The sequence below is a fragment of the Carassius gibelio genome, chromosome B12 (assembly GCF_023724105.1).
Source record: "Carassius gibelio isolate Cgi1373 ecotype wild population from Czech Republic chromosome B12, carGib1.2-hapl.c, whole genome shotgun sequence".
NCBI lineage: Eukaryota > Metazoa > Chordata > Actinopteri > Cypriniformes > Cyprinidae > Carassius > Carassius gibelio.
The window spans coordinates 15,951,498-15,963,721 of record NC_068407.1 but is presented as its reverse complement, the minus strand read 5'-3'; the positions used below and the strand labels follow the sequence as shown (position 1 = coordinate 15,963,721).

At 37.1% G+C, this 12,224-nt stretch overlaps 1 protein-coding gene across 1 annotated transcript; it reads left to right on the top strand.

Moving 5' to 3' along the window:
- Window positions 1-1,940: 1,940 nt before the first annotated feature.
- lrrc3ca (leucine rich repeat containing 3Ca) lies at window positions 1,941-10,007 on the top strand. The gene is made up of 2 exons (XM_052571348.1): window positions 1,941-2,069; window positions 8,290-10,007. Exon 2 carries the CDS (start codon window positions 8,386-8,388, stop codon window positions 9,184-9,186), a length of 801 nt encoding a protein of 266 aa, XP_052427308.1. The 5' UTR covers window positions 1,941-2,069; window positions 8,290-8,385; the 3' UTR covers window positions 9,187-10,007.
- The last annotated feature ends 2,217 nt before the right edge of the window (window positions 10,008-12,224 follow it).

Sequence of the window (12,224 nt, the reverse complement as noted above, 5' to 3'; positions counted from 1 at the left end):
ATACGACTGACTTTAACTTTCAATGTTAAATTCACATTTAATATAATGTGATATAAATATTGCTACTAATCTTTCATTGTTCAGAAAGAGAGCAAATAACATTTACATTATTAAAGATAATTTTCACTGACAGTCTAGATTGCAATCACTCTCAGAAACTCCCATTAAAATCACTGAAACTGTTAACACTGTGAAATCAATATCTTAATTATAGATTCGTACACACATCTGCACTTTGTTGTTTCTGACGAGAGGATTCGCCAGAAAGAGGTATTCAGTCAGCGAGCGACTCATCGGAACACCTCTGATTGGCCATTGCATTCAAAAGAATCGTGTGTGATTGGTTATAATGCGCAGCGCTGTAAAAACACGTCTATCTCTGGCTCAGCGCCAGCAAGCGATCACAGATCTGAATTTAGCAGCTGATGATATGACTTGCTGAACGTACTCGCACCGGTGTGATTGTATTAAAATTAATAAAATCTTAATCGGCTATTTTTTGTCTTTTGGAAGCTGCATTCAACTTGACTGCCCTCTGTTATAAGCCACACACGTACAACAAACTAATGTCACAGTGGTATCGTGTACTGTAATCGAATGTAGCCCAAGTTATTACCTGTTAAACAGTAGACAGCACACACGTTCATCTAATAAGGATCTCCATCCCAAGCAAATAATAGCCTTTGCAGATTTGCTTTCAATTCAGTGCAGTTCCATAGCCACGTTTTCAACGCTGCTGATGATCTTAAACGTTACAACTCTGAGTGAACCGCTTCAGACGCTCAGCGCGTGCGGCAGGGAACTGAACAACTCATTCAAACTGATTCACGAACCAATTCACTCGTTTGCCAATTGGTTTGATCAAGCCTTTGAACAGAATTGACTCAAAAGAATGAATCATTCGCGAATGGGCATCGCTCATTGCCCAGAGAAAAATAGACGGCGCGTTTGGAATAAACTGAAGCATTTATAACATTTATTGCATTAAGATAAAGTAACGAGAGGTGCGTCGCTCACAGTAACGAAGTAAAAGTACAGATTTTTCCCAAAAAATTTACTCAAGTAAGAGTATAAAGTACCCATTTTTAAATATACTCCGAAAAGTATTAGTTACCCCGAAAAGTTACTCAAGTAAATGTAACGAAGTAAATGTTACTACCCACCTCTGCATGTGTCTCACCCATATAGACTTTTAAAAAAAAAAGTCTTAAGTGTGGAGCGTTAGATAAACATTACACGATTTGTTTCGTCACCTCACTTGAGTGAAAAAAGTCGCTAATCGACTGCATGATTCAATAATGACTTTATTAGAATTGCTATTATAGTTTTTTTAAAACCATTGCTTTAAATTGCGTTGTTGCCTTTATCGGCTCGTTCGGCCGAAATCGTAACGCAGTAACCCTTTTAAATTCAGCATCAGAGGAGCATAGTAAATATAATGATTAGCATCTTGGTCTGCTCTAGGAGATAACATCGTCATCGAACCTGGTCTGTCTAACACCGAAAGACGTTAACGTTAGTACCAAACACTTCTTGCACTGCAACAACTCGCTAATCGAAAAACATCAGCTATTTAAAATAGGTGCTTTTTTTTTGGAAAACAGCAGCTCGCTATTCTTAGTCCTCGTTGAGAAGCATCGCGACTCAATCATGAGTTATTTACTAAACTGAAAGATTATAATTTGAATTTGTGAGTGACAGACAAGTAGAAATGTGGGGGCACACTGGGGGGCCAATCAGTTTTCAGGAGGGGCCAGTGCCCCCATGGCCCCTCCCCTGGCTACGCCACTGATCTAGAATCACCAGACTAATTTTGTAGCGTCTGATGCTGCTGTGTGCTGCTGGTTGCGTGGAAACTGATCAGTGCGCGCGCTCTCTCTCTCTCTCTCTCTCTCTCGTTTTCTGTCCGCGTCCAAACGCATCCATGGCTCGCGCTGCGTGCGGATCTCAAGCACTAAACAAGAAGGAATATTTCTGCAAATGTCAATGAACTCTCTTCTCTACAGCAAACCCGGGAAGGCGAATGCAGAGAAGAGCAGGGGAGATCTCAGAAGACAGAGAGGAGAAATGTGAGTCAGTCTTGTATTTGAATGAGAAGTGCACTGAAAGCACGATACAATCCGACGCATTTAAATAAGGAAATACACACTTAACTACTCTACAGTAGGCTAAGCTTCTAGAGTAAGATATTTCAGTATATAGGTGTTTGACAAAGGTTTGTAATCAGGGTGTAAACTCTTGCTTTTATTTAGAAAAACTATAGAAAAACGATGCACAACTGATTAAAAGACACTTGTGACTTGTAAAATTGGCAAAAAGCAATCTGTTTAACTTATCATTTCTTTCGTCTTTTTCTTATCATTTAATACACTGCAAAATGTGGAAATGTTGGAAAAAGTTTGAAAATATACCTTGAGGAGTCATTTGTACCCATGCTTAAAAATGTATTAATATGTTCAGGTTGGTTTGTGTGAATGAAACTTTTTTAACTACTAAAACGTATTATGTGGTAATTTAGATGTTGCAACATATAGCAAAACATAAATAAATAAATAAATACCTCAAGTGATATATGTGGAGACACCAAGGTCATTAATTCTTCTCTTTATTTATACATTAATTTATTTGTCTGTTCACGTTTAAACCTTTAAGCTAATATGAAAGAGTATGTGTGTGATGGTCATTGATAGGTTTCTGTAGGTTTTTTTTTTTTCACTCAGATAATTGAACAGTACAGGTTGACAGCAGGGTCTCTGTGTAAACTATCACACACTACCAGCAGACAGGAGCACTCAGACATTGTTTGAAATGAATTATTAAACAAGACTAGAGATGAGGAAACACAACAGTTTGTAGACTAAGAACCGTTTCTCAAGATTAAAGCTTGTGATGGTTTCAAAATACTCAGACTAAACCAAATGATGAGCTGCTTCAAACATATTTTGTGTACATCCAACAGCTATTATAACCTGCATTTGTTTTTTTAAGCTTCATTCTCTGTTCTCTCAGCACCCACACATATTTTACATTTACGCTACGGTGTACTGAACTCTGTAAAACTTGAAATGTGCAATTACCCTAAAGAGCTATTTCAATTTGATGTGACCCTGGAAACTACTTTACATTTCAACTTAATACATTTTTTCCATTTCTGTTGAATAAAGTTAGACATTTGAATATTACCACTTATGTGAAATATAACAATTGAAAAAAAAAGGGTTTTACAGTTCCCTACTAATGAATCAATTTAGAGTAGGCTACTTTGAGTGTCAACAGGATTTTAAATAGTGAAACATGGTTCTTTTGAACAATCCTTTAGCCCAAATATAGCCGAAGATATCAATAAAACATATCCGTTAACTTTTACCTAACTGCAGCTCTTAATGTTAGAGATTTCCAGAGGCAGATATCTACCAGGCTTTCTCATCCTATAATGCTTACATTCCGCATGAGCAATAACAGTTTTATAAAATTACATAGTGGCAATATCAGGCCAGTCATCATCTCAGTCAAGTTCTATCAAATGACATTATTCAATACAGTCCAGTTCAGCTCTGACAAAGCTTTTTTCCTCCTTTCCCATCGCCACTCTAATGTATTTTTCATTATCTTCACCATAACTTGTATTCTTGTTTGAGTGTCTGGACACAAACTTATGGCAGTTCACTGAAAAGTCATAGCAGTAAAAGTCAGGAGTTGCTGAAGACAAAAATATGTATGTGTCAATGGCTGATTATAAATCAGGCATTTCTGAACTGAGTTGTGATTTGTGATGATTAGTGCTGGTGTAGTGGTTTGATGGGCAACAGGATAATGCTACATTTACTAATTAAGAAATGTGGTGGGTAATCTAGCACACAAGCATCCCATGCTCCCAGCAAGAATCCAAAACACAAGTCTTGATGACTCTTCGATCAAGCTGAAGTATAAATTGTCATATCATAAATCATATCATGTTTGTGTCTGTAATTTCTGACTTTCATCCATTATGTTAATTAATTGCAGCATTTACATCAATAATGTATTGTATTATTTTCCTTTTCCAGTCTAATTGGGTTCTTTGGCCTTTCATTGCAGGGGCAAGGTCACACTAGTTTTCTCACCCAAAATGTTCTGTCCTAAAACTTTTAACCCCATTTTTCATCCTTCTCTACTTTCTTCTCTTCTGTAATGTAAGACTTGCTCCTCGGATTCTCTTGTTTCCTCTCTTGTTCTCTCTGTTGAATCATGTAAACATCCTGTGTGGTTTCTCCTAACCCCCTACATGCTTCCATCTAATGTCTAGTTTCAACCTTTATTTTGTCCGTCGCTGTCCACTGAGCTGCCATTGAGCTATCATTGATTTTTCCTTTCCCTCTCAGCTGTATTTCTTTGCAGATCTGTGTTTTAGGTTTTTGTTGTCCTCATCTTTCACTGTCTGTCGGTCTCTCCTTATGTGTCCAGCCCACACTATCGTTTGCGAAAATGTCATGACAGAACCCTGTTGTGTATTCATGAGCGGTACAGATTTTCCAGGGGGGTTGTGACTCTTATCTAACCTATCTTCCATGACTTTGCTCATCCTTAGTTTACCCTTCGACACTTTAATAGAGAATACTTTGTGGTACAGCAAGACTAAAATCGCTTTTCTTTTAAACCCGGGTAAATAACTGTCTTGGTTTGTTTTTGGCAGGGAAGGACTTTGGTCACTGAAGCATGAAAGCTGAGCTAATGTCTTCCTTTTTCCCTCTCTCTCTTTCTCTCTCCCTTCTTCAGCCTTCAGTTAGGGATCTATTTGCCTGACATTTCAGCTCTTTTTGTAGTCTAGAACATCTTATTCCCCCTCCCTTCAACAAACAGTCCCTCCTTTAGGAGACTCCTACTTGTTATGTGATACTAAGAGGTACTTAGAGATCGATTTCATTTTTAATCTGCGTAAGTGGACAGTGGCGGGTCCGCTGCCATTTGTCAACTACAAACCCAATGACTTTTGCAATTGGAAAATTCAAAATTATAGGTAATAAGAGGTGATGCAATACATAAATAGAGAACCAGTGATTTTTATATTGGTTGAAACTGCAGGCTTGTGCAGAGTTGAAATCAGTTTTGTAGCTTTTCTTACAATGGTCAAGGCTGGAAATTACTGTAGCCAACCAAGACAGCTGCCTTCGAGAGCATGTTATCCTGAAGATTTGTAAGAGGATAGCCGCTTCTTATATGCTACTCATATATTAATGAGCCATGGTGGGAAGCTATTTTTAGAAGGTTGGACCAAATAAATAAAAAATGGTAAATTACAAAACAAGTTGTTGTTCATACTTGTTCTTCATAAAGAAGGAGCTGCTTCTTAAGTTAAACTATTATTATGGATTACTGACTACAACATTGGTGGGATTAAATATCAAAAATGGCAACCACAGATCGAATAGCAGGCAGTGTTCCTTACCTGCCCTCTCTTGTACTGTACATCGTTTGGGCAACTCTCTTTTCCATCTGAAATATTTAGAAAGACTGTCTTTTGTGGTAAGGATAATGAAGTTAATATAAATATTCAAATTAAGATAGATTTGGGCACTTTATCAATAAACTTTGTACTTTGTACTTTGCAATTCTGATATGTGCAAATGTCATTCAAAAAAAAAAACCTGATTCTGTCCCAAATGATAATGACATTTTTTAAGCGTCTTTCCAGCTGTCACCTAGAACATTTGGGTTTGCTGATATGTCTTTGGATGGTGGGGTTTTTGATAGAAGTTGAATTGATTAAAGGGATGGAGGCATTCATTTAAGCAAATCCTTTTACATTTCTACTTGATATTATTATGTTTTTTTTTAAATAAGAAATTCCAATAATATTTCTCCAGTGACCCCCGGGAGAACTTGAGATTTAAAAAAGATCAAAGAAAAGTATTGCGAAACCATGGCAGTCCAATCTCATAGATTAGTGCTTTTAACAACATGCACTGTGTCATGTACATTAGACTCTTATACCTTATAAGTTTTCTTGTCACAATTTCAGAGGAAGCACAGAATTGAATTCTTTACCTGGGCCTGTCTGTCTAAGTAATTTGAATATAAATAACATAGTTCTAAGACAACAGTTACTAAGAGGTATTTAAAGGTCACTTAGTATGTTTTATGTGAGCATAGGGAAGTTCAGCAATACATTCTGCCTATTTATAAAAATGTCCTGGAAGAAACATCTTGATCTTTTTTTTTTTTTTTTTTGTCAGTCCTGGATTTTATTAATGCCAGTGGCAGAGTTGTGAATTAGGCCATCATAGCAGGGATTTCATTCAACCAACACTTTTAAGGAAGTGACACTTAAATGATATCAGTGTGAACTGATATTCTTTGAAGTTTTTTTTAAAGCATTGCTTAGTGTGTCTGGCTAAAAGGTATTAGGGTGATATCTAAAACCCCACTGCTTTAAGCATCAGTCGCATCATTTTCTATTAGAAAATGTCATTTTGTTTTTGTAGTTTGTGATACTTGCATATGTATGGTTCTTTGTATGTTTTTCTCTGTATATATCACAGAGACAATAGAAGATACACTCTAAAAATTGCTGGCTTAAAAACAACCCAACCTTGGTTAATTTGAAAGCCAAATGATGTTTGGGTTGCCAGAGGTTTATATGTTGCCGTAAATCTGAGCAGTTGATGGGCTGCTGTTCTCCAGGGAACTGTGAACCTCAGACCGCTGCCTCGCATTTCACTCGTAGCTGAAAGATGCAGTGACTGACTGAAGATGCATAACCTGCCAATAATCAAATTGTGCTGAGATTATAGAACATATATAAACATCAAATTAAATTCCATTCAGTATGAAATCAATTTATGTCCTGCTAAGCTAAAGGTGTTACCATCATGTGAAATGACTGCTGCTGACACAGCTGACATCTCGGCCTTGTATGCTACATTGTAAAAAAAATAACTCAGCAGCTGGGTTGTTTCATTGGAGACAGGCTCAACTCAGTGGTTGGGTTGTAAAAACAAAAACTCAGCATTAAAAATGGAGCAGCAGCTTAGTTAGAGAAAAATTAACCAGCATCTGGGTAAAAGAAAATAATAAAAAATATCCTAATAGAATTGCCCAACACCTGAACCCAGCATTTGGGTAAAAAAAATAACCCAGCATTTATTTATAGTGTATAAGGGATGTAATTCATTGCAAGTTAATTAGAGACAATCAAAGTAGGCTATGTACAAATTCTTAAACCACAAGAGATTGATGAGGCATTGCTGAAAGAGGTGGCAAGAAAATTAAAATTAGATTTATTAAGAGATAAATGCAGTTAAATAATGGCAAGGCTTGATTAATTGGTATTTGTAATATTAAGACAGTGGTATTATATAGTATTAAAAAGGACTAGGAAATATAAATAAAAACAAGTCAAACAATCTTGAAACGAGTCATCAGCAGTTTCAATTAGACTTTTGTAACTAATCTTCATAGGTCCATTAGAAATTTGCATAATATCAGTATGTGCTTTTCACTGGCTACCTGCAAACAATATTTCAAGAAGACACTGATTTCTGTGGTGCGAAAGCAATTTTACTTGTTTACACTTCCAAAAGATAAGGATGCAAAAAAGTAAGTGGTAAAAAGAATTTTTTTATAATGATGGCATAGCAGTATATATCCAACCTATTGTTTGTGAACCCATCATTTGACTAACATCTGCTTCTGTTTCATTTGCTTATCAGCTGTGGGCCCACTATTACCTAAAATTTAGTCAATTAATGCAGATTGTCATAGAAATCAACACTTCAGTTTGTTCATGGAAAATACACTTGGTAAAGCTAATGCTGAGGAATTACACATGAATGAATCCTCCAGAGCTGACATTCAGTATTAATGGTAATGGACATTTTGTTTCCGAAACATGATGTAAATGAAAACATCAATCACAACAGACTGTGCCATCTGACCAATCAAAGTAGCGCAGGCTCGCAAACAGGTGGGGTTTAGAGTGACTGAAGATGCAAACAAATAATTTTATACGCTTTCTACAATATAAGAAAAAGAAAGAAAGTGTTTATTGACCTTAGATGCATATTAACCTATTGTAGGAGACAAAATTAGGAACCTTTAAAAGTTCATAATTGTTTTGTTTTTTTGCTCTCATTCTTAATTCTCATACTTCAGAATCATCACACACCGGCCTCACAGCAGCATTCAAAAGAAACACATTATGATCTTTACATATTCTGAAATCTGAAACATTAAAGAATTGTCTTTCCCCATTAAAATATGCAATTTCCATGAAACGTTTCCATTAACTGGTTGTATTCTTCAATCTTCTAGGCTTGCAAGCTGTTGGGCATTTTGATGTTGGGTACAGCATCCTGGATACTCTCAGCACAGGTTTTACTCTAAAGGGATTATGCCCACCATCCAACAATGCTGCTACCCTCAGGTTGGCTGCTTCGGCACTCTGTGGTTATGTGGTTGCTGTTTCACAGCTTAGTACTGATGACACTGTGTTTCCACCATGCTGCAACTTCCTGCTCCAAACGCTGCTACTGTTCAGACAGCGAGGGCTCATTTGGTGGTAAGACTATGCGCTGCAGCAACCTGCTTCTTACTGAGATCCCTCAGGACATACCCAATGACACACAACGCCTCTACCTGGACTACAACCTCCTGACCAGCATCCCTGCCAATGCCTTTCATGATCTTCCACAGCTAGCTGAACTTGATCTTTCCCATAACGAACTAGCTTTGCTTGAACCTGGAGCCTTTAGAGGCTTGGCAGTCTCTCTACAATTTCTGGATCTCTCGTCCAACCAGCTCACGACACTGGACCCAGATGCCTTTGACGGTGTAAGAGCAAGATCCAACCTTACTGGAAACCCCTGGCACTGTGACTGCAAGCTACAAACAGCCCTTCCGCGCCTAGACCTAGAGCCTGTGTCTTTGACTGGGATTATCTGTCAGACATCTGAACCCTCAGACTCTGGAGCCCAAGGTGTGCCTTTCCTGCTGGCCAAAGACCTGGACCTGTGTGTGGTGCTCAAAAAGACCACGGACGTGGCCATGTTGGTGACCATGTTTGGGTGGTTCACCATGGTCATCTCCTACCTGGTCTACTATGTGAGACACAATCAGGAAGATGCCAGGCGCCACCTGGAGTATCTCAAGTCTCTGCCCAGCAGGCAGGGCAAGTCTGAGGAGTCTTCCACCATCAGCACTGTGGTATAGTACCAGGCCAAGTGCTAATGACATGTGGAGGAAGCTTCTCAGGCTGCCAAAATCCAATGGCACACTGAAAAATGGGCTACCTGTCTCTAAAGTATAAAATTGATTAAACTGGTTAAAAAACAAAGAATAATGGCTTTGTATCCCTTGAATCACAGACCACTCACTTCAAGGTACCACTCAGGATTGATCAGTACCCTCCCAAAGAATAAGGAAGAACTTCTGACATAGGATACATTGTGGTCATGGATTGCAATGTTCACAACAGGGAAATGTGAAACATATCATGCTAAAACCCTCCACAGACACACATGGACAGAGATGACCGGAGACAGAAGGAGGGAAATCACAGGGGCCATCTAATCCAGTTCAGATGAATAATTGATTCAGAAATGGCCGAGCTTGAGGCTCATCTTGACTAAGAGGTTTGTCTGCTCTGCATGCTTTTAAAGGAGGCGTTATCTGTTTTTTTGTTTTGTTTAGTTTTTTTACCCAGTGGTACTTTTACAGTCACATCCCCATTTGGCAGGAAACACACGGAGCGTAAAGCACTCATCCCACTGGGTATTTACAAAAAGTACTGTTGTTGTCCTTGCAGGCAACATCAAAATTTTACAGAGCAACACATTCTTGCATGCATCAGTGCTTTTTCAGGTGTCGCAGTAAACATGTACAAACTGTGCAAAAGTAAACAGCACTGTAGTTTGCTTTGATACTTGCTCAGATTCATAGGAGAGAACAGAAAATGGTTAATTATTTTCTGCATGAATCCTGCAGTTTTACTGATGCTGTGACTTAAAAGAAATAAACAGGTTAGCTTGTTATTTTTGTCATCAGTCACTGTAAGATAAATCATTGTTGTTGTTTCTAGGGAAACCCCCGAGACACTTAAAAAAAATGAGTTAAAATGTTTCATAACTTTTATGGTTAAAGATAATGAGATGATTTTGACCACCACATAGTGTGTTTGCACTGTTAGAGCAGATCCTTGGTATGTCACATTCAATACCGTGTGATTGTTCAGTTTCTTATGTTGAGTGCCAGCAGGGATAATTCAGAATGTCTGCCAAGATAAATCTTATGTGGAAATCCACCGGAATGTTCAGCATGTGAGATTTAATATCTACAAAGCTTTACAAGTCAAATCTGTAAATTAAGAAAATAGCATTTTGTTATTTTTTCATTTTTACAAAAGGCAGTGAAGGATGTTTTGGAGTTCATTAGAAAAATGCACTCTGTTCCAAAACCTAATGAGCTGCCTAGCAAAACATTTTAACATATCATAGGCACTCCTGACAGGAAAGCTGTTTCAATTGATAGGCAGGCATAATTTTGCTTGCATCTGGCTATGTAGACAAGGCAGCTCACTATAATAACTTTAGTCCAGAAGTGGTTGTAAATTGGTTTATATGTTTTTGTTTTTATTAAGAAGAAAAGAAAGAAAACACTTTACAATAAGGTTCTAAACATTAACATTAGTTAATGCATTATATATCATGAACAAACAGTGAACAATATTTTTTTTATGCTAGTGATAATTTAAAAATATATATATAATGTTACGTTTAATTTAAAAAAGTAAAACATGTACCGTTAAAATCTATTAGTCTACGTGGAATTATTTTTTGTGTGTTTTCATAATTTCAACTTTTGTGTAAACTAACCTTAATGTGTACAACCTTATTGTCAAATGTTATTGAAACACATGATTTGCTGATCATGCATTATGTTGGATCTTCTCTTTCAGTGTTAGCAACAGAAAATGTATGCATCGTGTGGTTTATTTGAAAGTGTTATCTGCATTTAGAGTGCCAACATGGCATTGTTTATGTCTCTGTGATCACAGGCTGTATTCAACCCCTTGATCCTATAACATTATTCAAGAATTATATAAATGTCATGCCGAAAAATGAAAGGTAAACTCATACTTAACCTGATTTTCATCTGTAATACTCATTGTTTTTTACTTTACATATGGATTGTGCACTTTAACGTGTTCATTACCTGGTTTACTTTAATGCATGTTATTAAGCATTTATTCATCTTAGTTAATGTTAATTCCAACATTTACTAACACATCAAAATCAAATGTTGCATATAATATTATTAATATTACAGGCCTTTATGTGAGTGAATGTGTTTCTGAATGTGACACTAAGCACTGGCATGTTTTAGTCAGAGGATGTTGTTATTATAGGGCATTTGATCAACAATAAGATTATGCTTTAAATTATGGTTTAAATATATAAACTGTTGTACTTTGACGACAGCGTGAGTTGCTTTGGTTAGAAATGTCTGCAAAATATATAAATAATCCTCCAAACTATAATGTACATGGAAATATAAAATACATAAAAACAAACAAGCAGTCTTGGAGGGTGCATGCCCAACCGATGCTTGACCCTTTAAAGTGAATCTGCATTTGAGAAATGCTTTTAATATATGTGTGGAAATCTGATTACAGCTTCTCTTCAGAATCTGTGAACCCCTTGACCGATAGTTGGTTACCGGAGAGAAATTGGGTATGATACACTTGAGATTGTAGGTCCTGTCAGAAGAACTTTGATTGACTTTTGAAATAACCTCTGGAAATACTCCCCAAACACCATTTTAAATGTGCAATCAATGTTATTTATAATGCATGAAATATTCTGACATGCCAATCAATCAAGATGCCTCAGAGGTGACGGCCCTCCTTCTTTATGTGTTTTCCTTACTGGGTTACTGTGAGGCAGATTTCCCTGACCTGGAATGTTGCCCTGAGAACCTTGAGGAATCTTCCCATCAGCTAAGGATGTTCTGAAAGGGTATTCCTACGGGGACTAAAAAGTCGAACACAGGAGAAGAAAAACATGGCCTAGTCTAGTTACAGAGCTTGAAATAATGTGAGTCCCACTAGTATTATATACTGGTAATAATGAAAGACCTAAGCATTTCTGCCTCAATTAGAGCAGTTATATATTGGTTGAACATAGAAGATAATAGGAAGGGATCTTAAGGTCGACATGAATTGCTTCTTGAAGTATTGACATTTTAAACTA